Here is a 27,808-nt window from a genome sequence, read left to right on the forward strand (position 1 = left end):
TTTTGAAAATTGAGCTGGAGGGAAGCTGGGGAAGAGGCGTAGCAAGAGCTGCGACTCTTGGAAGAGGCACAGCAGGCGCTGCGTCCTTTCCCAAGCTCATCCCTGTCTGGGTAAAAACTCGACAGAAGTCGTGTTTTATTCATAATAACAAAACACAAATTCTATTAAACCTCTCTCAAATTCCAACCAAAATCCGGCAAAATTTGATCAAATCACTCCATTAATCAAGACTAATCGAGGTATGTGTCTCATTCTTGCTTTAATATTTCTATTTGCTTGATTTTGATTGAAATAAATTAGGGTTTTTTTTTTGGGAAAATTGTAAGTACTGTATTAAAAATTAAATCACCCATACAACTTTGTTCAGTCACTATTTTGCACTAATAGTAATACAGTCATTCCAAACATATCATTTCTAGCCAATCATGTACTCTTCCTATTGTCGACTTGATAGTTTTCCCACGTATTCGCATAATCAGGTCACTCTTGAATTTGAGCACTAGCACCCGGGGTTGTGGTACTAGTCCTTCTATCCTGCATTTGTTTCTGCTTATCCAAATTTGATAACACAAGCTAGCCACTGCCATAGCTATCACCTGCTTTACCACCAGGGACCGTGTTCTATACTTAACCCACCACATGATAAAATCTTGCTGAGGCACCTTTATCTTCAACCAGTTCTGCATTAAGGCCAGACATCTAGAGCTGAAGCTACATTGAAAAAAAAAGATGATCAATGGTTTCAGCATCATTACCACACATGTAACAGACATTAGTCTGAATAATCCCCATCTTCACAAGCCTATCCATAGTGAGCAATCTTTTGTGAGAAATCAACCATATATTGAATTTATGTCTTGGGATAATGAGAGAGTTACTAATCCAGGGGTGCCAGCTCTTGACAGTCCCTGCATCAATAAGCCACTGATAACCCTCCTTGATCTCATAAGAAGTTATGCCCTGATTCAGAAAGAATGGCTTCATAATATCCTTAACCCAACAAATCTTTTTCCAAGCCCAACTCACCCCAGTACCAAGTTTGTAATCAAGCCAATTCTGATTCTTGATATAAATAGCATGTATCCAGCGTACCTACAAATGATCAGTTTTGAGGGCAAGCCACCATACATACTTAGCAACAGCAGCCACATTCCACCAATGAAGATGCTTCAGTCCAAGCCCTCCTTTTTTGGTAGATTGACACACCTGCTCCCAAGAAACCAAAGCTGGACTCCCCTTACATTCATTACCATACCATAAAAATTTCTTGCACAGGGCTTCAATCTTACTAATAATGGTCTTTGGAAGTATGAAAATACGTGCCCAATAGTTACGCAGTGTGCTAAGGACTGATTTGATGAGGACAACTCTCCCCGCATATGAAAGTTTCCTGGCACCTAGTCCATGAATCCTCGCACTAATCTTCTCAATGAGGCATTAAAAGTCATCCACCCCAAGCCTCTTAGGAGTAATGTTCACTCCTAAGTACTTGAATGAAACTTTGCCCCTTCTCATTCTAGATAATCTTTCCAACATAACCATGGTACTCTCCTCAACACCATTACTATACATATTAGACTTACTTGGACTCATTTGAAAACCAGAGGCTAAGGAGAAAGTTTTGAAAGCTCTCAGCAACAGCAACACAAATTGCTTGTCCCCTCAATAAAACATGATCAAATCGTCTGCAAAACACAGGTGACTGAGATTGACCCTCTTGCAGAAAGGATGGAATCTGAACTCAGGTCTGATCTGAACCCACTCAATTAACCTACTCAGATACTCAAGGCATATAGTGAAAAGCAGAGGAGATAGGGGGGCCCCCTGCCTTAACCCCCTCTTGCCTTGAAAGTATCCAAACAAATTACCATTGAGAGAAATGGAGTAGGATGTGGTAGACACACACTGCATTATCAACTTCACAAACTGAGGAGGAAACTTCAAAGCTTCAAGCATCTCCTTCAAGAAAGACCATTCAACACTATCATATGCTTTTTGTAAATCCACTTTCATCATAATTTTAGGAGAGCAGGCCTTTCTCTTGTACATCTTAATCAGGTCCTGTGTTATTAAAATATTCCCAACTATATCTCTTCCCTTTATAAAAGCACTTTGAGAGTGACTAATAATGTCAGGCAAGATGGAGCTGAGCCTATTACACATAACCTTAGCAACACACTTATAAATTGTGTTACAACAGGCTATTGGTCTGAATTGAAGAACACTCTCAGGGACATCAATTTTGGGAATCAGAGTAAGTATTGTGTTATTACATTCCTTCAAAATTGTCTCAGACTGGTAAGCATTTTTTACAGCAACAGTGACTTCTTCTCCAACAATAGTCCAAGCATCCTTGAAAAATTGACTGCTATATCCATCTGGTCCAGGGACTTTGGTACCAGGGATAGAGAACATAGCAGTCTTGACTTCCTCATCAGTGACTGGTGCAGTAAGGAGAGCTCTATGCTCATCAGTGATACAACTCCCCCTCCTAACAATCCCACTGTTAACTTTAGCAACAGATTTAGAGCCCCCCAAAAGCTCCCTATAATAAGCTTCAAAAGCATCCTGGATTGCATCAGGTTGAGTGCAAAGAATCCCATCTTTGTCCTTAACTTGATAAACTTTGTTTCTCAGCCTCATGTGTTTAATACTGGCATGATAGTAAGCAGTATTTTCATCCCCATCATCCATCCACTTTTCTTTAGACTTTTGAAGGAGATACTGTAATCTAGCTTTCTTCAAAGTGATGAGTTCCTTAGCACAGGCTGCAGCAGCTTCACACCATTCAACATTTAAAGGATCCTGAACCAATAATTTCTGGAACTCCTTAAGAGAAATCTCAGTGACTCTGGTAATATTTTCAATGTCACTGAAATTACTATTATTCAGATCCCTGAACCCTTTCTTTAGTTCTTTTAACTTTTTCACCACTCTAAACATTGGTGACCCAGACACCACATTTCCCCAAACCTGCCTAACTGTAGCCTCAAATTCATCAGACAGAGACCACATATTGAAGTATTTAAAAGGAGGTTTCCTTCTAGGTTCATCCTTCCTGAATTGCACCACACAAGGACAGTGGTCAAACAGCCCCTCTGGCAGGAAGTTAGCAAAACACTCAGGAAAAGAAGTCAGCCAATCCCCATTCACAAAAACTCTATCAATCTTACTATAAATCTTAGAGCAAGATTCATGCTTATTATTCCACGTGAAAAAAGCCCCTATAGACTTAACCTCAACCAGGTTACACAGACTCAACATATGTCTCATGGGCAGAACATCATGCCATGAAACAGGGGCCCCTCCTATTCTCTCATTAGTATTCATCAAACTGTTGAAGTCACCACACACCATCCAGGCAGCATTAATCCCAGCACTTATTTGGTGTAGCTTAGACCATAAGCTTTCTCTTTCCTTATTCTTGTTAAACCCATAAACAAGAGTGAACCAAAATGTGGTGCCCCTAGCTTTATCAGTGACCAAGGAATGAATAATCTGATCAGTAATGCATCTCACATCAACCACATATTGAGTAGGTTGCCACACTAACCAAATCCTACCACCCTTATGCTGACTACTATTAGTGCAAATAGACCAAGACTGACAAATGTTATTTTTAACCTTAGCCCAATTACTACTCCTAATTTTAGTTTCAAGTAAACCAAAAATGCCAACATTATGCTGATTTAGGAACCACTTTATTTCATTCTGCTTACTAATACTATTCATACCCCTAATGTTCCAAAACCCTATGCTACCCATTCTCAATCTGCAAGTTCATTAAACCACGTTTGCCAGCACTAACACTCTTAGAGATTGACAGATTCAAAGCATCCAGGAATGTTATACCTCTAGGTGTGTACTGCCTACTATCAGGGAACTTTTGTCTCATCATCCTTGACAGAATTCTTCTTGGAAAAGAAAGACCTGCTCCCACCTTCTGTACACCCTCCTCAGGAGATTCTACCCTGGCAGGGGCAGGCTGAGGTGTGCATACTGGAGTGGTAACAGGAGCATCCTGAGTAGGAGATGCTTGGGGGGCTGGTTTTGCAGTATGCTTAGGTGCTTGGGGTTTCTGTACACGAGGTTTTGGCCTCCATACCTTTTTAGTGACCCAAGGCTCCCCTTTCCTGCAATCCTCCTGCAAATGTCCCAATCCCTTAAATTTTGTGCACTGGAGGGGCAACCAGTCATACTCCACCCTCACCCTATGCATTTGACCCAACTCATCTTTAAACTTCAATTCCTTAGGATAGGATTGCCCAATCTGCACTTCAACAAGTACACGAGCAAACCCAAAGAAATTGCGGTTTGCAGTAGACTCATCACATTTGATGAAACTCCCAACCTCACCACTCAATTTCCTCAGGCTTTCCTTCCCCCAGAATTTCACCTCAAGCCCATACATCTTCATCCAAATTGGAACCCTCTGAACATCATGTTTAATAAGGGCTACATCAGGATTCCATTCCTTAATAATCACCGGCTTATTGTCAAATAAGAGGTGATCAGTATTAAGAATAGTCTACTATTGTGCCTTAGTTTTGAATCTCACCATAAAGATCCCATTCGGTAGGAAGGAAACCTTATCGACCCCATTATTAGGCCACACACTCTTGATAAAGCCAGAAATCATTGTACTAGGTGGATTGGCTCCAAGAATGTAGCAAAAAACAGCGGTCGACCAGAAAGAAATCTCACCTTCAACATCAGCAGGGAGAAGTTGAAGGATTGGACGTTCCTCTGGTGGATTCTCTTTTATTTCCGCTTCAGAAACATACTCCTCATCTTCAATAATTGGTTCAAGCTCCGTCTCAAATCGCAGTGGCGAAACCCTAAGAGATGGTCGTCCTGGTAATTTAGGGGAGTTTGATGATCGATTATTATTTGAATTACTAGTACTAGCTATATCTGTTTGTTTTTGATTATGTTGATTAATATTTGGATTATTATTACTAGATTTATTTAGATTTGTTCTTGATTTCTTCCGTTTAGCTATTGCGATAAACGAAGATTTCAATCGCCCTCTCTCTCTCAAGAAATTAGGGTTTTCAACCCAATTATTTCGAAAATTTGGTGCTTTTCCCCCAAATGAATTTGCCTTGTAAAATTGACATTAGAAATGGATAATTGGTAATGTTAGGAACATAACCATGTATTGTTTTTGAATTTTCGTCAAGTATTGAGCATTTGAGTGAAATTGAGACGGTTCCTCAGCTGTTTCGAAAATCGCTTCGAAAATGGCCTTGGGATTGCCCATTTTTGATGAAATATGGTTTTTGGAACCCTTGTGTATCGGTTAAACTTCCTACCATGTCGGATTTTTGATTTGCGACGACTTTTTCAGGACACTTTTCTTAGGGCATAATCGCCATTATAGCGAAATGCTGCCGAATTTTCGACTCAAACCCATGACCAAGCTTGAACTTAGACTTCACATGACCCAATTTATCATATGAGTGATCCGGTTTCAAGATAAATGGCCAAAGATGGCGAGAAAAGGCCGTTTTGGGGACAAAAAGGCTCGAAACAAACCTCACCGAGGCTTGTCGTCATTTGACGCGACCCAATTTACTTTAATTTTGTAGGTGACGTTGCTTCTACGTCAGGGAGGGCTCCCATGGATGTAGAATTCGACTTCGACCCTTCTCTTGTTCTTAAGGAGGTGGTCGAGGAGGTTTTCGAGGAGGTTGTCGAGGAGGTCCCGAGGCGGGCCAATGTCGGACGAGGTGGTCGCCAGCAAGCGGGGGCACCTGAGTGGGCTGAGAAATGGGATGGTCGACATCTCCTTTGGGCAGCATATAGCCACCTGTCTTACAGGACGGCGAGGAGTTTGGTAAATTTTAAACCTGCCATCTCCTTGTCACCATTCCTTATTTACTTGTCGTTTCATTTCTATTTTGCTTTGTGCTAAAGATAGCTTTGCATCGAATGGATACAGGAGGCCGGGAACACGAGGTCCTTTTCTGGTTATACGATGATGATGGAGGCCTACGAGAGACTAACGGAGGAGGAGAAGGCTATCATCGAGCTGGGAGCCTTCGGAGCTTTGCTGGGGGCATGGAGGGCGATCAAGGAGAGGAAGATTCGATCTAACCTTTGCCTGATTCGAGCTTTCCTCGATCGGTACTGGGATACGACCTCGACCTTTCACATGCCTTTCGAGGAGGTCGGGGTCACTCTGGAGGACTACGGCATGATTTCTGGTCTGTTGTGCGGAGAGGGGGCTCTGGTGTGGCCGTTGACGGCCATGAGAGTGGACTCGGCCGAGGCGAGGAGGCTGATTGGCTGGAACCTATCATCGGGTGCTGCCACCGTTCCCGGGTTGGTGCCGAGTACTTACGTCAGGGACTACTTTGCGGGTAGGACCCTGGCGACGGTGATGATGGATGGGAAGAAGATGGCTCCTCCTCCTTGTACTGCGGAGCAGAGGGCTCGTCAGTGGCTCTGTTGGTTCTTCTCTTTGTTTTACCTCAGAGACAAGGGGGAGAGGCTGTCGACGAAGCTTCTTCCGTTCCTTTCTGACTTGAGTGACCTGGGTTGGTGGGACTGGGTCACTCCTGGCTTTGCAGTCCTCACTCGCTACATGAGGGCCATGGTTCGTCCGAATCGATGGAGAAGGGGACTTCTCCGCTCCGTCGGTCCCCGGATCGTTGTTGGAGGTATGAACCTTTATTGCGTATCATGAAAGATCATTACTTCTTCATTGCTATCGAATTGTGAAAGATCATTATCGATTATCTTGTTTTGCATGCGTGGGTGTACTCCTATTTTCCAGGCTTCACGCCCAAGAGGGCGGGGCCTGAGCCAAGGGCGTACCCGGTCGTGAGGGACTGGGTAGTGTGTCGTAGGAAGAGCCAGCGCTCTTCTTACGATGTTTGTCGACGGGGCGTGAACGCCCTGAAGTTGAGCGGCGTAAGTATCCCCAATTACTTTTCTTCATTGTTATCTTCATTTAGGAGCAATCATAGGAATGACGCCCCTTTCTCGTTTAGAGTCGATCATAGGAATGACCTTTCGTTTACTTGTTTTAGGGGGTGCCCAGACCTTGGGTTGACTACCCCGACGCTCCGGCCTTCGTGGCTGAGGTCGTTCGACCCAGGAACTCGAGTCGGTTGCTGTTGAGGACGTCCATGGGACCAGTGTGGTACCTGGGCGCGCGTTTGACTCGTCACTGCTCTCATGATACTTTCACGGTTCTCGTCGATCTTCCCCAAACGATGTTTAGGGAGCCTTCGGACGCTGAGAGAGAGGCTGACTTGGCGGACGTTGGTGGTGACGCTCTTCTCCTTCCTGGTAAGGAGTACTCTCTGTTTGTTCGCCAGAGGCTGGCGTACTGGCCGATCGTGGTAAGTATTTTACCTTCCTTTTTTAAATTGATTTGACAAACTGACAAATGATCGTCGAATAAAGAATTCATTTGAACTTTACAAGAGATTGAGGTGGCAGGCGTCGAGCCCCCAGCGTACCCAGAGACCCTTGAGTACACTGACGCGGCGGGGATGACGATGATTTTCGAGATCCGTGACTTCGGTGAGGAGGTGACAGATGCTGGCCTGGAGGAGTGGCAGCACTTAGTGAGGAGGGTAAGCCCCCAACTTCGGCTGTCTTTTGCTATTTTCATTGCAAACGAATGCATTCGTCTATTATTGAAAACCTTTTGTTTATTGAAATGCAGGTGGCGCCGTCTCAGTATGTGGCGTTGTGGAGGATGGCCAACCGGCTGCGGGCCACGGCCATCAAGGCACTTGCAAGTGGCCGAGGACGAGAGGTATGAACCCCTCATTCTCTTTACTTTGAATTTTGTTGCAATTTTTCGCGTTTGTTTGAAATGGTTGAATGAAATGAGGCATTTCTTTATCACTTGCATAGGGAGCGAGACCTGGAGCGTGAGCTGGCACAGTCCCAGGAGGAGACAGCTCGCCTGTTGAGGGAGTTGGAGGTCAGGGACGCCGCTGCCTTCGAGGCGACCGTAGCCGAGTTGAGTGGCGACCTGGAGTAGCCGCTTTTCCTTTTGTTTGTTGATTTTCTTGTATATACTTGTACATTTCGCACCTCGTTTTGTTCTTTCGGACCTGTTTTGGGCGAGAGCCCCCAGTTTGATGTACATATTGCATTTTTGGTTGTAAATATGACGGCCTGAGTGCCTTTGTTGCTGGGTTGTATGTTGTTCCAGCAGGTTAGTTTAGAAAACAGGTTTGGTAGATGACGGTTTATGCCGTCATGCTGCCGAAATTTGCACATAATTTACATGCATAACACATAATATACACGTGACTTAAATTAGCGGAAAATGATAAAGAAAAAACAAAAAAATGCGAAAAAATTGCCCAGAAATGAACGAAGATGACAAAAAGTTCCCAAACAAAATGGGTAAAAATGATCGGACGGTAGGAGGGTTACCCCCTAAAAAAACGTAAAAAGAAATGTATAAGTTTGAAATAAAATGTGAAATGAGGAGTGAAATGATTCCCCTAAAAAATAAAATAAATGAAATGGGTAAGTGTGCTCGTTTGGCGAGAATGTCGATGTTGTCTCGAAAACATGCCCGGAAAATTAGGAAACATAAAATTTGGTAATTTGACGGAATTACCAAAATAATAACCTATAGGAATAGGAAATTATAGCCAAAACAAATTAGGAAAGATCCAAAGCTGAAAATCACGGAAATCAGCCTGGGAAAGAGGCGCAGCAAGAGCTGCGACTCTTCGAAGAGGTGCAGCAGATGCTGCGCCACTTTCCCAACTGGTCAGACCTGACGGAAATTAGGAAACAGCTTTCAGTATAAATAAAGACGTCGGGGAAGCTTTTATTCTCATAATTCCTCCATCTTTCTTCCGTCTATCTCATAAAAACTCTCCTATCTTCAAAAAAATTTCAAAATTATGGATGCCTTTGAAAACCGTCTCAAGGAGTGGACGAACGAGTTCACAAATGTTGAGAAACATGACATGGGTGCTTTTAATTTGGGATCGATCTTGAGTCTCAAATTGGTGAAAATCATGAAACCTTTCTTGGATGCTCGTCTTGAATATTGGGATCCTAATTTCCACGTATTTGCCTTTCCTGGAGGCGATATTTGACCTTTCCCGGAGGAAATTGCTGCTATTGGAGGATGGGATCCAGAAAATGCACCCGCTATACCTTTTACCTCTCAAGGGTATAAGGGTAAATTTAGAGACTTGTTGGGACTGACTAAGGCTGAGGTTGACCGTCTTGTGACCTCAAAAGGAGTCTGTATGCTTGACTTCATTGACCGATTCATAAGCAGGGAAGACCCTTCTATTTCTTATGTTGCGAGACGCAGGGCGTTCGGGTTTTGCCTACTTCACTGTTATGTCCTTCAAGGGCATGTTGACAAGGAGATGAGAGGGGATCCTCGTTTCTTGAGCTTAGTGGAGCGAATGGAGCTGTGCAAGAGCCCAGTATGCCTTTGTTTAAGAGAGATCATTCTGGGGTTGGACAACAGAAAAGCCAACCGCGAGCTTCCTTATCTGGGAAGTCCTATTATTTTGCAGGTAAGAACCCGCTTTCTTCTTGTATACATGTGCCGACCGGTTTTTTTTTTCTTTTTTTTCTTTTTTTTTTTTTTTTTGCGTTGGCCATATGGGCATTAATTCCCGTCTTCTTTGAAGGTTTGGCTTATGGAGCGTCTGCAGTTGATCGAGCCCCCAGTTAATGTGTCGGGATACCATGCTCGGTCAATTGCGATGAGAACCAGGCTTTACATGGTGGACTTCACTCGGTTTTGCAACTATTGGGAGAACAAGTTGAAAAATGAAGAAGGTCCCTTGATCCGATGGATTGTGCCATGGTGGCATCTTAGGTCAGTCACCGGAGTTTCATCTTCAGATCCGACTCGGTCAGTTCGCATCCCTAGCTTGGAATTCATGATTTTCATTTTCCCAGAGAGATTGATGAGGCAAGTGGGCCTTAAGCAGAAGATCCCTCAGCTTGACACTATTCCTCAGACTGCAATGGCACATACTACAGAGATTCGTCGAGAGTGGTCCCTCAAGTAGGCTCAGAGGAACATGTGGTTTATACTTTCTCCTGTTGGCTCCTTATGGGTATCTGATTCATACTTGCATTGTAGGAAGGCTGCTACTTCTGAAGAGCGTGAGAAATTGAGGAAGCACGAGCCTGTTGACTACAAGATTCGCGAAGTAGCAAAGGAGAATCATAAATACTTGACTGAAGAGGATGAAGAGGCCGAATTCCGAGTCGTTCATCCGTCGAAGAAATCGAAGACCGCTATTGCCGCAGAGATGGTGGTGGATCGAAATGGCAAGGCTAGACCGCGAGAGAGACCTTTGGTGATTAGGTCAGAGATAGCACAAGAGCGCCCGGCTCGTCGTCGAGACAAGAAGTATGATAGAAATGACAAAGGCAAAGTAAAGATGGAAGAGTAGCCTTAGTCGTAGTACTATTTATTATTATTATTATTATTATTTGTAATAAACGGCGGGGTTTTTAGAATTCTAGCCTAGCATTTATTTTTCAGTACTTTATATTATGTGGCATATTATTATTATTTATGGACCAAATGAATAAAAGATTTATTAGTTAAAGAAACTATTGTGATTTTCCTTTATTATTCATGTCGAATTTCAAATGCAAATGCAAATGTTCTTCTATTTACATTTAAAATAATGGGTTGTATTCTGTAAAGGATTGCCTACGTATTCATTAAAAAAAATGAAATCAAACCCTTGCGCGTAGTTCGAGTAAATGTAAAAGAATAATTGTTCTAAGCAAGAGGTTGTAGTGAACTAGAAAATAAGCATGAGCTTTACTTACTCCTAAAATACAACTCAATTTATTTGATGATATGAGGATGACGAAATGTCGAAATGCAAGAGCAAATTGACATAAGCTTTATTTCAGCGGGCCGAGGGCCATTTTTATTTCGTGCCGCAGGAGCGGCACGTAGGTGTCACGCGAGGCGCGTTTCTTGTCCTACACTAGGCATAATATCGTTTCAGTTGATCGAGGTTGGTTGGGTTAGCAAATTCATTCCCATCTAAGTCTGTAATCCTAACCGCACCCCCCGAGAGTATGGACTTGACTAAGAATGGCCCAGCCTAGTTGGGTTTAAATTATCCATGTGTATCGATAGGTAGTAGAGCTCTGACTGATTTGAGGACTAAGTCTCCTTCTTTGATGTTTCTGGGCTTAACCCGTTTATTGAACACTCGTTTGATACGTGCCTGATACGTTTGCACATTATGCAATGTGCGCAATCTTCGTTCATCCAAGAGGATGAGTTCTTCATATCTGTCCCTTTTCCAATCAGCTTCTGGAATTTGACTTTCGAGCAGAATGCATAAGGACGGGATTTCTAGTTCAACTGGTTGTATAGCTTCCATGCCGTATGTCAAGTGGAAAGGAATAGCCCCAGTGGGCGTCCTAACTAATGTGCGATAACCCCACAAAGAGAATGGTATTTTGCTGGGCCAATCGCGATAATTGTCGATCATTTTATTGAGGATAGTGACGACATTCTTGTTAGCTGCCTCCACCGCGCCATTAGTTTGAGGTCTGTATGGTGAGGAATGGTGGTGTTTGATCTTGTATTTGGCTAGCAATTGTTCAGTCTTAGGCTGGAAATGTGATCCATTATCCCTGATGATCTCATGTGGGCAACCATATCGAATGATGATATTGCTTTGTATGAACTTTGCCAAGTTTTTAGCTGTGAGACTAGTGTAAGATGCCGCTTCGACCTATTTAGTAAAATAGTCGATAGCTACCAAAATGAAACAGTGACCTCCTGTTCCGGCTGGAGTGATTTTCCCGATGATGTCAATTCCCTAAGCAGAAAATGGCCAAGGAGATGTCATGGCATAAAGTAGTGAAGGAGGAACATGTTGCACATTCCCGAAGATTTGGCAGTTATGGCAATGTCTAAGGTATTTGATACAATTGGACTCCATCGTGGTCCAGTAATATCCCAGACGCGTGATTTTCTTTGCCATCATTGGTCCACTCATGTGAGGGCCACATTCTCCATCATGAACTTCTTCCATCACTTTTTGTGCCTGTGAATGATCAAGGCAGCGCAAGACTATGCCAAGAGGTGTTCTTTTGTACAATTCGCCTTGCATGAGGAGGTATTGAGAGGCTAGTAGGCGTATGGCATGTTGTCCCCTCTTATCCATATCTGGTGGATATGTACCATTAAGCTTGAAATTTAGAATGGCTTGAAACCAAGGTTCCCCTGGATTTTCTTCCTCATCTGTAATTTGGTGCACATAGGCTGGTTCTGACCGTCGTTCAATGCATAAAGGCATTTCTACCATGCCATCTTGCATATTAATCAAAGATGCAAGTTTTGCAAGAGCGTCTGCAAATTGATTCTCTTCGCGAGGTAGGTGTAGATAAGTGACCTGATCGAAGAATTGGGCAACTTGATCTATCCTAGCTTGGTAGGGTGCTAGACTTTCACTTCGAATATTCGAAGATCCTATAATTTGGTTGATGATCAAGAATGAGTCTCCGTGAACTCGAAGATTCTTGATGCTCCATCAAAGTAAAAGTCCCAAGAGTATATGCTAGTTTGTAGTATGTCCTCGTCTGGAAATGACCACGTGTCTACTGCTTGGGTGTTGTTGATGGGATTATCTGTGAAGAACTCGGCAACGGCGCGTCCCTTTATAACCTTCAGAGGTACATACTTGAGATCGAACTCTGAGAGCATTAAGGTCCATCTTGCCAAACGTCCGTTGAGAACGGGTTTTTCGAAGAGGTATTTGATAGGATCCATTTTGGAATACACCTTCACAAAGTAGCTAAGCATTTAGTGGCGTAGCTTCTTTGTTGCCCACACAAGAGCGAGGCATGTCTTTTCGAGAGGTGTGTACTTGCACTCATACTCCAAGAACTTCTTACTAAGGTAGTAGATAGCTCTTTCTTCTTTCCCCACAGTTTGTACGAGCATAGCCCCCATGGCTATTTCGGTCACTATGTGATATAAACCAAGAGGTTGATCTCGCTGGGGAGGCATGAGCTCTGGTGGCTTGGCTAATATCTCCTTAATTCTGTAAAATGCTTTTTGGCAATCGTCATCCCATATGGTATGATCTGTTTTCTTGAGCTTTTTGAAAATGGGTTCGCAGATCATAGTAAGCTTTGATATGAATTGGCTTATATATTGCACCTTGCCTAGAAATCCTCTAACCTCCTTCTCTGTTTGAGGTTGTGGAATTTCGATTAAAGCTTTAATCTTGGATGGAATAAGTTCTATTCCTCTTTGACTGACGACATATCCCAGAAGTTTGCCTGATGTTACCCCGAATGCACATTTCTGGGGATTGAGCCTCATGTTGTACTTTCGTAATCTTAGGAAGAATTTACGAAGGTTGTCAATGTTCCCCTTCCTATCCTTGGACTTGACAATCATATCATCAACGTACACTTCTACTTCTTTATGCATCATGTCATGTAGCAATGTGGTCGCAGTTCGTTGATATGTAGCTCCAGCATTGATTAGCCTGAATGGCATAACAGTATAGCAATAAGTGCCCCATTTAGTGACGTAGGCGGTCTTATGCATATCTTTTATGGCCATTTTGATCTGATTATACCCTGCATATCCGTCCATGAAGGATAACAACGCGTGGTCTGCTGTATTGTCTACCAATATGTTGATGTGTGGTAGAGAGAAATCGTCCTTGGGACTTGCTTTGTTTAAGTCTCTGAAATCAACACAAACTCGGATTCGCCCATCCTTTTTGGGTACGGGTACTATGTTAGCCACCCAGTCTGAATACTCGGAAACTTTGATGAACCCGGCTTTGAATTGTTTATCGACTTCTTCTTTGATTTTAAGAGCCCATTCGGCCCTCACTCGACGAAGCTTCTGCTTTACAGGTTTGAAACCTGGTTTGATTGGAATTCTGTATTCTACAATATCCATGTCGATCCCTGGCATGTCTTTGTAGGACCAAGCGAAAACGTCCTTGAACTCATGTAGAAGGTCTATGAAATTGGCCCTTTCAGTTAGGTTTAAGGTTGTCCCTATCCTAAGTTCTTGGGGTTCTAGTTCGGTTCCTACGTTGATGGGTTCGGTGTTCTCTATAACTGGTGCCCCTTCCCCCTCTTGTAATATTTCTTTAGATATGTAGAGAGGTAATTCGATTGAGTCTAGGTCAGGATCATCCTCATTATCATCGTAAATAGAATTGCATTCAGAATAACACAAAGAGTAAGCAGAATCTAATTTATTCATAATAAATTTAGAAAAGAGTTTAAACAAAGAAGCCATATGTTCAGTAGTCAGTGGCGGTAAAGGGACAGCTGATGGGGCATTTCCCGAGCTACTGTTACTACTCGATGCTATGCTAGGAGAAACAAGGGGATTGAGAGTGACGATAGGAGGAGACTCTCTAGGGACTTCTATAGACTCAGACTCTGATTCCGACTCCGACTCCGACTCTGACTCGAATTCGTTATCTTCAGGTTCTCCTTTGAACATCTCTCCTTCTCCAGTGGTGACTTTGAAGAGTCTTTCTTTACTGTTTGTCCATTTGATAGACTTTATCCATCCTTCCTGTTGATTTGGGTTGGTTTCGGTAAGTAGTATGGTAATGATCTCATCCGTGAGACTTTAGGCATTTTTTATTAAGGGAAGATCCTGGAGGTAGACATCTTCATCGCTATCCATCCATATTCCGTTGATTACCTCCTTGTTCGGGGAGATAAGATGTGAGCAATCCAAGGTGGTTTCCTCATCTGTTATCATCAGAACTCCGAGAGGATTCTGAGTATTGTTAGTCTTACCTCCAGGAGGTATAGGTAAACGACCATCTTCGATCATGTCCTGAAGGACATGTTTTAGCTTGAAGCATTTCTATGTATCGTGTCCCTTACCTCTATGATATTCGTAGTATGCACTTTCGTCCTAGAACTTGCACTTCTTTTCTGGGTGAGGTGTAGGTTCCATGGGTTGGAGCTTACCCTGTTTCATCAACCTTTTCAGAGCATTGGAGTATGTATCGCCAATGTTCGTGAACTTCCTTTGTGGGTTATTCTTCTTTGATGATTCGAGAAGGTTAACCTCATCAGTCTTGCTAGTAGAGTCATAAGAATGACTCGTTGAGCCTTGATATCCACGACCTACCCATTTTGGACAAGAGCCCTTTACGGATGTCATCTTCAATTCTCGTCCCTAGCACAGTTAGATCTTTGAAGGTCTTAATGTTTTGGTACGTCAAGTGGTTTGCATAAATGGGTCTCAAGTTATCCACAAATTTCTCCACAAGGGTAGCTTCATCTGGACGTTCAAATAATTGTGTGCTAGTCTTCCTCCACCTACTTAGGAAGTCGGTGAAGCCTTCTTTTTCATTTTGGGTAAGAACCTCTAGATTGCGCATGTTGACTTGGATTTCAGCATTATCCGCGTATTATTTAGTGAATTTAATTGCGGCGTCATCCCAAGTGGCAATCTTCCCGTGCTCCAAAGAGTAGAACCATTGCTTAGGAATGGTGTCGAGAGATGAAGGAAAGATCCTTAAGAACATCTCAGGTTTGATGCCTTTGATAGACATGTAGTCTTTGAAGGAACGAATGTGGTTCAAAGGGTTATCATGCCCTTTGAATTTCGGGATGTCAGTCATATTGAAGTTGGTTGGCAATTGAGCATTCACGGCCTCATACTTGCGATTATTCTCCCTGTAGATGTCATCTCCCTTGAGGTACATTAGTTGCTCCTCCAAATATTGGAGTCGCTTTTCAGTTTCAGTAGGACCTATTGGAGGGTTGGTTTCTTGTTGTCCAACAAAGGGTGGAAGGTTATCATGCACAACTTCGCTAGGAATATTGTCTTCTGCAGGAGGGAGTCTAGTTTCTACAGCAACAATTCGGCCTTCAATAACGTTGAGGCGATCATAGGCTTGGTCTTGGCTTGTATGGAGACGAGCGAGCGCAGCTAGGATTTGAGCATTACCATTTGGGGGTTGACCAGTAGCACTTGTGGTACTAGTTTCAGGCATCTTGGAAACTGGATAAGAGATTGACGACGAATCAAAAACATGATCGACCATTCTAGCACACTTACTCAAAGAAAAGACTCGACTTGTGAAGTAGGAGTGTGCCACTTGTGTTAAGCGAGGTTTGAAAGTGACAAAGGTTTGATATATTTGTCCTAGACAACTGTAGTGTAGTTTTAGGAGTGCTGACTCGAAGTGAGGTTTTGAAATGGGTTTTGAGGCCCGAATTTTGACTGGATATTTGGACAGAGTTTCAACTTATTTTGCGCTAATTTAGGCCATTTTTGAAAGTGTTTACATTTTAAAAAGGTTTTTTGATTTTATAAGATTTCATCATGGTTTTGTTTAAAAAATGGTGATCGTATATGATACAAGCATTTATATAGGCATTATAACGGTATGCTGAGTGCATATAGAAGGGTTTTGCCTTAAAAGGGTGGGTTGCCATACCGAGCAATCAAACCCTGGTCTGTGGAGTGGTCTGTGCCAAACATGAGTAAGGTCGGCTCCTAGTCCATTTCCTCGAGTAGTGAAAGCCCTTGATACAAACATGAGTAAGCATCACGGTATGGTTGACGTCAATCGCTATCCATCCTTAGACCCAGATAAAAATTTGGACCGTCCAGATGGGACGATTGATCGAATGGGTTGGATTGGGCCTAGGAAGGCCGAATAAAATGACCTAGGAAGGTCGAGTAATGAAAACCGACAACTGTCTCATATAAACTATTCCCTAACCTTGTTCAAGTTTCATCCTTGGCAACACGTAAGTGTATTATTCCCCAGCAGAGTCGCCAAACTGTGGACACGGGGGGCCCACGGGGGCGCTTGGGAAACAAGTGTTTGCATTTGTGGAGTCGCCACCAATTTATTGTGGAAAATGGGAAACCGTTCGAATACTTCGCGTCATGTCAAGGCACAAAGTAGTGACATAGACACTAAGAACTCGTTACCCTTAGTATTCTATGTCTAGAATAACTCTCGTGGATGCCAATGAACACGGATGTTCACAGAGATCTGGAGTAAGGGGTGAGGGTACGTATTAGGAAGTCCTTTTAATGAACACCTAATCCCGCCCGCCTCGATAGCGACCTCTACTAATGATTAGGGGAATCGTTTGTACTCAATATGATGTCGATTATATGCATGCAATGCAACATCCACAGATTAATCCTAGCATGTGAATTAATACTAAGTCGGTGAACATGTAATTTAGCATTAAATTATGTCGAATTAGGGTTTAGAATTAATTATATGTGAAAACAAATAAATAAATCATACAATAAAATAAATAAATAAATAAATGCAATAATTAAAATTACAATAATTACAACGGCTTAATTGATTTACGTCAAAAATATATTTAAGATGGATAATTTGAGAAAAACAAGAGAAAATAAACTAGGTTAGAAACATGGACAAATTAATGGTGATATTACGGTTAATAGTCAATTAATACGTAAACTAATGAATTAGGTCAAAGCAAGAACGGAAGTTCAGAGACAGAACTCAACCCGGAACAGGCGCAGCAATGCTGCGTCTGTTACTGAGGTGAGTTCTGGCTGTGAAGTCAGAACTACTATTCGTTAATGCTCGTTGGTGAATTTAATGGTTGATTATGAATATTTGACTCGGATGAAAGTGATTTAGCATATTATTAACATATGAAATTGTCATGAAAGCGATACAAACGAATTAAAACGAATTATAAACTAATTAAAACTAATTATAAACTAGTTACAAATTAATTAGGTGAATTAGGTTAAATTATGAAGACGGAAACAATGCGAAAGGCGTGATAAACATATGAAAACATATACAAAATTCGAATTCCAGAGATTTCATATGAACGATTCGAGTTTCTAAAAATCCGGGTTTGATTTGATGACGAAAACCCACAAATATCAATTATAAGGGATTTAAGCCGTAAAATAAAGCGATAATTATTAAGAATATGTATTAAAATTATTACATACGAATAAAAGAGAAGAAAATAAGAAAACAAAGAAACAAGGGACGAATTAACAGAGAGGCGAGGAAGAAGAAGAAAAGGAGGAATTGCGGCAGCCTCTGGAAGAGACGCAACAGATGCTGCGACTCTTCGAAGAGGCGCAGCAGTTGCTGCGTTTCTTCTCGACGTCTGCCAACTGTTAATTCGTAAAAATAATTTAACAAAAGGGTTTTAGAAATCGGTTTTAAGTATACTCTTGACGTAAATCTTACATTAATTAGTACAAAAATAAAATACAACAATAAAAGATGGGATTTACACCCTCAGACTTACATGTTTGACGAAACGAGATTAACTAAGTTAACGTATAGTGATTGCTCGACTCGAATGTACGATGAAAGTGCCCTCGTAAGAGGATTTAGATTAAATTGATTGATTAAGATTTAGTTGGTCAAATTAGTCGATCATGCAACGTGACTGGTACTCAGAAGGATCCGAGCTTATGTGATCGATTGATCAAGCACGTAGACGTCAATAAGCATAGAGCACGGTCTTAGAATGCAAAGGGAGTAGAGAAGGGCGGACACTCGCGTGAGAAATATGAGGAACGAAGTTCCCTATTTATACTAATCACACGGAGGAATTATGGAATGACTCAAACTTTGGAAACAAATCTCGAAAAAAATTTGAAAATATGCAGAAAAGAGCTGAGGAAGAGGCGCAGCAGCTGCTGCGACTCTTGGAAGAGGCGCAGCAGCTGCTGCGTCCTTTCCCCAGAGGTTTCCTCCTGCGCAAGAAAGATTTCTGCGTTTCTTTTATGGAATTGCGGTAGATCTCGACTTCCTTATTCCCTAAAATAAGATTTTCGGGATATATTTTACCAAAAGGATATAAATTAAATTATGGAATAAATATCTGGAATATTCTAGAACATTCCGACTCGGCATTTTAAACGGTTTATTAGAAATGAAGCGGTTTTTGACCCGGACTCCAAATGAACTCTAATTACAGTCAAAACGACCATAATGGCGCATAGACGATGACCAAGGGGTAGACACAAGTATTTGAGCTATCACTTGATGATAAACTTGCGAACTGTCATAAATCGTTCCGCGTACCAAACATGCGGCGCAATCATCACCGGGTGTTTGGCGGGAGGTGTAGAAATGAGGTATCTACACAATCATCCACAATGGACTTTTAGAAAAATATTTAAAGAGATTTTGGTATTTTTGCCATGAGAAATGATGAAGAAATGCATGAAACAAGGTAATAATACAAATCTTGCGAATTTCACAACCCTGAAAATGGCACTCGGTCGAGTGCTGAGTCCACTCAGTCGAGTGCCAGTCCACTCGGTCGAGTGCCCACTCCACTCGGTCGAGTGACTCACTTCCAAAAACTTGAAAGTTTCTGGAAATTGGTCCACTCGGTCGAGTTGTAGGGTTCACTTGGTCGAGTGACTGGTACTCGTCGAGTACTAGCTCGCATTCGGCTAGGTGCCTCTCTTTGGTTTGCAATTTCCGACTAAGAATTACTATGCTTATACTAGCGGTTATTTTACTAACAATTACTACTAATCACATCCTACTATGGCATTAGCGAAATTCAAACACATATACGGTATGAAAAATGCGAAATAACGGGGCTAGTGCCCCTCACATACCAAACGTAACAACCATTCTCAAAACATGATATACGTATCATTACTTTCATCCAACTAAAACATGTTATCACATATCTTATGAACAATTATATCATGCAAGAATCCTATCCACTATGCAATTTACGGCTTCAAACTCATCCAATTCAAAAATGCAATGCTTATACAAATAAATGCATTTCATGTGAAACATTCCTCTACTTGTATCGCATATATCTCACTCAAGTAAACATTTCAATTCCATTATTTCAACTATAATATGTTATCTTTTACCACACGACTTCTATATAATACAACATGTGCAACAAAACTATAACACAAGCAAAATTCATGCAACATTTCAATTTACGTTTCCCAACTCATAACCACCCACATAGTGACCAACCGAAACAATAGGATCTAGTTTTGAAATGAGGGATCCTTCTCACCCAAAACCGACCTCCTATTGTATTCATGTCGGGTTCATTTTATTAGACACTCTTAGATTCATTTTGGTTCATTGGTTTAGGTTCCAAAATCGTCGTTCTGATACCACTTTGTAACACCCCCTTCTTACCCGGCCAAGGTAATTGGGAGATGTTACTGTAGATACCCAGTATCTGCTGAGACTCCGACCAACACCCGATGATTATCGGACTACAACATGCTTTGGAATCACGCCGTTTGATCGACAGTTTGTGTACAACATTACGTCGAAAAACTTAAAACGATTTCGAAAATAAAACATTTCAAAACATTTCAAAAATACCTGGAGTGTTTAATGCACGGCGACGGGGTCGCAATGACACTAACTAGAGTCAAAACCGGCACCGGACCAAAAACCGACTCAAAAATTCAAATCCCGACTCCAACAACGAGTCAAACCGAGTAAACCACCAAAAACAAACATTTCAAACCTTCTACCTTAAGTTTTCCCGGATTCATGAATGGTCAAATACCAAACATGTGACTACAAAACCTAGGATAGAACAAATCATGATTGCGTTTGTTGTGAAAGCGACAACACACCTCGAAGACCCGCGACGTGGCTCGCGCCTCTTTGAGCAGCCCAGGTGGCCACGTCGCTCAAAACTCACACAACCACTCATTCTTCTATAAATACCCCTCAAATGCCACCCATTTGAGAGTTACGCGAGTGTCCGCCCCCTCTTTTCTCCCTTAAATTTCTCGACTCGACTTCTTAAGTCCCAACCCGACGCGTATTTACGACCTACCGATCGTAAACACGAGCCTTACACATTGTTTGGTACCGTCATCGTTCATTAAATCACTTGACCGACCACTTCAACCACTACACCATCACTAAACTTTTAAAACACTCTTTTACTTACCAAAACGGTTTTAAACCGAGTTTTTTCCGATCAAACGAGTTGTTACAATTACGTCGGTCACTCGCCATAACCAAACATGTAAGTATGAGGGTGTAAAAATCCTCTTTTATTATTTTTTCATTTGTTTCATGACTCTAACATGCTAAAACATGCATAGAATGAACCAAAACATGGAATAAACGAGCCAAAACTGATTTTTGGTCTGAGGCAGAAGCCCCTTAGGTCGCCAACTAGCTCGCGCCTAAATGGGGTATTAAGACCAGAAATCAACCGTGTTTGTTCTCGTCATTTCCCTTAATCCATTTTTCATACTTGTAATCGGTTTTCACCATTTCAAGTATTTTCGAACCTTTGTTGTTTTATTTCACATGTTTTAACCATAAAGCATTTTTCACCATTGGTTCTTCATACCATGACGGTTAAATCCGTGTTTCGGTGATAATATTTGGTTAATGACATTTAAAAGGTATTTTAAAACCTTTTATTTCATTTCTTTACATTTTCAAACAAACATATTAGTCACCAACACAAAGTCATCCTTGGTTCCACATACCATGCCGGATTTTAACCCGGGTACGATGATGAGTACCGACTAATAACATTAAAATGGACTTAAAACAATTAGTCCATAATCTTTTTCAAAACTATTCATGTCAAGTTTGACAAATCGAACCCGACACCGAATATTATCAAATAATGATGATTATTCGAGTCTAGCTCTTCAAATCAATAAATGCGGTCTAAACGACCCCTTCAAATCAAACCGGGTTCAAACACCCATTTTCCACACGTTTTATAACGTTTTCTAAAAGGTCAGAACACGGCACATAAACCGTGGGCTAACCCGCGCCTAAACAGGCTCTCCATTTCTCATTTTCAGAACCAGAGGGAGGCCCCTTACACCGCCGGCAGCTGGCTCGTGCCTCATATAGCCGTCTGGTACAGGGCATGTTCCCTTCCAGCATTAGTCTAGGACGATCCCGACTCCGGTTAACCCGGATATAGGACGGATCAGATGACTATTTGATTATCCAAAACCATATTTGCAAAATGCCTTACTAAGACAAATGGATCATGTTATGCACCCTAAACCTAATACGGTAAATGGATGTTTAATTTCCGTCTTGCATGCAAATCAATCATTAATCCAACTCGACATCTTATACTTGATACTTGGATTAAATCAACCGACTTAGAAAGCTCTCACATGTTAGGTTTAAATTATTGGATGCGCATTCATGCATTTAAACCGTTTTATCAAATTTTACATTCAACCAACCAAGATCGATCAGTAGAGGCCGCTAAACGCGGGCGGGATTGGGTGTCTGATTAAAGGGCTTCCCAATACATACCTTCACCTCTTATTCAGAAACTTTGGATAGTGGACGACCTTATCCAGGGCGTACGAGAGTCATTTTAGAGATAGGATGCTATAGAGGGACGATTTCCTTATCTTTAGTACCTATGTCAAATGCTGCTTTGTGCTTCGATTTGACCGAGGTATAAAGTGGAATTCGAACGGGTTCCAGGCATCCCACAAATGCTTGGTGGCGACTCCGAACATCTCTAATCGTTTCGAGACCCTTACCGAGACGAAACCGACCGATCTAAAATGATCCGGTCGAAAGCATATTTTACGCCGCCGAGCGTGGCTTTCAAAGAGACCGCTGTATGTCCACAGATCAAAGTGGGCTTGCAGGTGGGCCATGGCCACAGTTACCTTCTCGGTTTCCCGAGGTGGTGAATCGGAGATACAATAAAGAAACACTTATTACAAATGACAATTTTAGTGATTACAAACCATTAACTAATGAATAAATACAACTCATGGCTATTATACTCATCTAACTAACTACACTCGTCTCGTGACTCATCAAGCTCGTCCCGTCTCCTGCGTACTATCCAAACAACCTGTACTTAGCCTACTCCCCATATGACCAAAGCATATCATATGAATCGACACAGGCCACCCCAAAAGAGACAGGTGACAATACACAGACACACAAACGTCAGTTTCAATAAACAAATAAAGTGTGACCCGACTCAAGTGTGTGAATATGCAACATGACTACTAATATGAATGAGACGCTATCAAACAACCACCACACCGATACCGGGACACGCCCAGACGTACCCACAACCACCACTGTATCGGGACACGCCCAGACATACAGACAACCACACTGGTACCAAGATAGGCCCAGACATACCAACAATCACAAACAGGTATCGGGACACGCCCAGACGTACCAGGTCTGGAAGCCAACCGGATCCCCTGCCAGACGTCGTGTCTCTACCATACGCATCCCCCCAAAATTAAGCCATTAATGTGCACATCCCTCTTGGAGTGGGAAGCTCCAAGAGGCGACTCAAGCGTAAGACGGTCTCCCAACCGTCTTACGTCTCCAAACAATCAACAACAACAACATATCCTCCACACACACACACAAATACAACCAATACATGAATTATAACTTAACATCTCATAATCATCCTCTTAATGATGCAATTAACCACTAAATATGTTATAATGCAAATGCCCTAATTTATGTGAAACTAATTACAACATAAACAACACCACATTATTGAAACCGAGTAGGATTAACCTACCTTTTAGCATAATCCATAAGCTAGTCGAAATCACCAAGTATCCATCTCATAAAACCGTCTCATCCTACATAAATCACATAATAACTATCACGAATCACTTTATACTTAAATACAACACAAAACCCATTATTATTACCCACTAATTACCTATATATTAACAATAATTACTATATAATCAACCCAAACAAAAACCCCGAAAAGTTAGGGTTCATAAGACTAGAAAAAGGGGTAGATCTCAACTTACAAGGTGAAAGGATGATGTAGAAGGCGATCAATCCTCTAATCCAATCTTGAATCCCATATAAATGTGTTTATGAGGGTTTTAAAGAGAAGGGAGAGATTTTGGAGAGATAAGGAGGAAAGTGGAAATGATTTTAGGGTTAGGGGAGAAAGGGATAAATCCCGTGTTCTGAAAGCAGCGACACTCGGTCGAGTGGCAAGTCCACTCGGTTGAGTGTCACTTATTCAGTCGAGTGTCACTCACTCGGTCGAGTGCCGGTCCACTCGGTTGAGTGAACTTCACTCGGTCGAGTGCGACACAGTTCTCAGTAATGACCGGTTTCGTAAAACAGTCATGTCTCACTCGTTTCGTGGTCATTTAGTGCGTGTGAACTACCGTTGGAATCGTAAGAGAACAAGCTATCACCCCCAATTGTAATCACATCAATATCATGTCTAGACCTCAAGTTATGACAGTTTTAAAATGACCTTTCTATAAGTGGACATTATAAACACTCCACTAAGTCTAGTATTGGTTATACTCGATCGGTCCACTCGGTCTACTCGGTCGAGTGAACGCCTTAGAAACTATGAGGTATTATAGGTCGAACACTCGCGTACTTTCAAATGGTGGCATTTTAGGGGTATTTATAGAGAAATGGGTGGTTGTGTGCGTTTTGAGAGACGTGGCCGCATGGGCTACTCAAAGAGGCGCGAGCCATTTCGCGGGTCTTGGAGTTGTCTTGTCACTATCACATAATTGAAATCATGATTTGTTCTATCCTAGGTTTTGGATGGCATGATTTGTCCTTGACTATTCAAGTATTCCGGGAATACTTAACATGGAAGCTTTGTGATGTTTTTTTTTTGTGTTTGACTAGGTTTGACTCGTTGTTGGAGTCGGGATTTGAATTTTTGAGCCGGTTTTTGGTCCGGTGTCGGTTTTGACTCTAGTTAGTGTCACTGCGACCCTTTCGTCGTGCATAAAACACTCCGGGTATTTTTGAAAAGTTTTTAAATGTTTTGTTTTCGAAATCGTTTTGAGTTTTCTGATGTATAGTTATACAAAACTGTCGATTAAATGCTGCGATTCCTAAACATATTGTTGTCCGATAATCATCGGGTCTTTGTTGGAGACTCGACAGATACTGGGTATCTACACCTCCTATCACAATTCATATCATAATCAACGATAACAATGAAGCTCACCTCATCATAATTATTAATAACAACACAATGTAATATAATTTCTCCCTTCCAACAAATACAACAATATCAATATATAAACAATTCACCTCAATATATCATCCACCATATCGTACAAAAGCATACACAGATCACATACGAGAGTTGAGTAGGATTTATCCCTACCTGGCAAGCAATCCAATTAATATAATCTACTAAAAGTATTCTTCAATAAACCCGCTCCACAAGTCTGTCACCTTTTATCGCTAATTGCTCTTTTCGTCTCCTAAATATCCTTCTTCTATCTTTTATGAATTACTTTTTAGATTACTTTGTATTTATAGGTTAGGTTTAGGGTGTATAAGATACCAATTAGTAAACTATTACCTTATTACTATTATTATTAGCAAATACAATTATTATTACTATTATAAATTATATTGTTATTACTATTATATATTATATTAGTCTTGCCATAAGAAGTAGGATTATCACATACTACCTTTACTAACTTTATTATTACCGTAACATTATTATTATTAGGATAATTATTGCTATTATTTATTATTATTATTATTATTATTATTATTATTATTATTATTATTATTATTATTATTATTATTATTATTATTATTATACTCCGTCTTGTTCACAATTATAAAATATAAAGTTGTTATAATTAATTATTTAAAATGTGTTAATTATTAATATAAATTCTTTTCAAATTACGGGGTATTACATTATGAGTATGGGTGAACACTATGTGGAAACTTGAATGGTTGTAGGAATATGTAATTAGTATCAAGTTTCCTGTATGATATAGTTGTTCCAATGATGTGTGAATGTGTATGGAAGTTGAATACTTGGATCGATGTGAGTAGCATGTTTGAATTGGTTAACATGTGTTGGTATACGAATAATGATTTCGCTCTTTGAAATTACACTGTGTGTTAATTGAATGTCTACTAGTGTTATCGATATTGTGTGATTAATAATGGATATTGGTAGAGCAACTAATAGTGCTACGGTAGTGTACTAAAGCAGGTAAGTGGGATAACGTATGGACTAACTAAGGCAAGTCACCGATAGCTGGTGGACTGCCGAACCTTTCCTTATTGTTGTAGGGACTTCATCGTTCTCATCCGACTCGAAATTTCAAGTCGTAAGCAATCACTCTAACGAGTGCGAGTCAGGACTCGGCCGAGTACAGTGCACTCGACCGAGTGGACCATGGCACTCGACCGAGTGGACCATTTTCCAGAAGCTAGAAACATTCTAGAAAATGGGGCACTCTACCGAGTGAACTCGGCCACTCGACCGAGTGAAATTTCACTCGACCGAGTGGACTCGCCACTCGACCGAGTGGACTCGCCACTCGACCGAGTGGACTCGCCACTCAACCGAGTGGACGTTAGGGCTGAGAATTTACACGGTCCCATTTCTTATCATCTTCTTATTTTCTTTTCACCTCACAACTTCAACATCAAAATTCCTCCAAAATTAATTCCAAAACTCTATTTTTTTAATTTGTTACTTGGGTTAAGCTTTATACTCCATTTTCCGTCTCAAATCTCTTCTTAATTAGCAATGTAAGTAGACCATCTTTCCTCTTGTTTTCTCCATTTTAATTTGTTTAGATCTACATTAATTTTTCCAAGATTTGTCATTTATTTACTTGTTTTTGCTTAATTAATTATAATAAATAACTTTCTACACCATTGTTGTTGCTAAAGATCAAATTTTAATGTCACTTTTACCTCATAAAAGGAAGAACACGAAAATGGTGTTCTTATGGTCTATAATTTGTCTTTGGTGCTTATTGTTGGGTTTAATTGAACAACAAGGGCTTAAACTTTGTTGTTATTGATGAATCTTGTTTAGTATGTGAAAATTTCGTATTAAACTCCATCTTAAATTTTCGAAATACAGGGAGGTCATGCTCAAATTTTGATTTTCCATGTGTAAAACTTGATTTATTTGCCTTGTAAAACTACTATCTTTGTTGGTACTGTGGTATATTGTCTTAAAACAAAACGAATTTCGTCTTAAAAATTTGGTAAATTTTCGAAAAATCTCCTAAGTACCATGAAAAAATTTAATTTAGGTCTTAAATGGTTTATGTTGTTAAGCTATGTATTCGATGGTTATTGTGATAGTATGATGTAAACTAAGAAATTTTCGTCTTAAAAATGTGACCAATTTCTCAAAATTTAGTACTAACAATGTCAAAATTTTGATTTTATGCTCACTACATGTGTTACTTACTCATGGTTACCTTAAATCTCCAACTTATGATGCTTGGGGAAGCTTTACATCGAAATTTTTTCCGTTTTTAAAGGCCTTATAGTGTCGGAAATAAGTACTATACTTACCCAGATTTTAGTTATGTCAAGTTCATTTTTGTCTTAATTGTTACTTAATAATGTAAACTTGGTTTGTCATAGCATGTGCCCTCTTATGTTTGAATTTTTTTTTTCCGTCTTAAAATTTTCAAGATTTTCGAGACAAATAACCATTATGCTAGGGGTTTAGTATAATATTTCATTGTTGAGTCTAGTTTGAGCAAAACTGGATGATAAATAAGGGTAATGCATGTGATTAAAGTATGTTTTGAGGTCACATTATTTCACAAGAATTTCAATTTTCCGGAAAATGTGTAGCATGAGAAAATTTTCAGTGTGGTTAAAATGCAAAGGGAACTATACTAAAAAAAATTTAAGTTACCACTAATCAATTCAAGAAGTTGGAGGAAATTTTCATTTATATCCAAAGTTGGTTTCAAATTCTTACCTCTCCTATTCTATATCTTGATGTGTGATTTCATTTTGTAGCATGTCAAGGAATACAAGGAGTACCC

At 40.8% G+C, this 27,808-nt stretch overlaps 1 protein-coding gene across 1 annotated transcript in view; it reads right to left on the minus strand.

The window, feature by feature from the left end:
* Positions 1–395: 395 nt before the first annotated feature.
* The window catches only part of LOC141618677 (uncharacterized), a 45,905-nt gene continuing 18,492 nt past the window's right edge, over positions 396–27,808 (minus strand). The window contains exons 2-7 of the mRNA XM_074435760.1: positions 4,589–4,914; positions 3,762–4,489; positions 1,714–3,643; positions 1,207–1,422; positions 772–1,092; positions 396–680 (exon numbers count right to left, since the gene is read on the minus strand). Coding sequence (XP_074291861.1) covers positions 396–680; positions 772–1,092; positions 1,207–1,422; positions 1,714–3,643; positions 3,762–4,489; positions 4,589–4,914 — 3,806 coding nt within the window. The remainder of the gene's footprint in view (positions 681–771; positions 1,093–1,206; positions 1,423–1,713; positions 3,644–3,761; positions 4,490–4,588; positions 4,915–27,808) is intronic.

The sequence above is a fragment of the Silene latifolia genome, chromosome X (genome assembly GCF_048544455.1).
Source record: "Silene latifolia isolate original U9 population chromosome X, ASM4854445v1, whole genome shotgun sequence".
In the NCBI taxonomy this organism is placed as follows: domain Eukaryota; kingdom Viridiplantae; phylum Streptophyta; class Magnoliopsida; order Caryophyllales; family Caryophyllaceae; genus Silene; species Silene latifolia.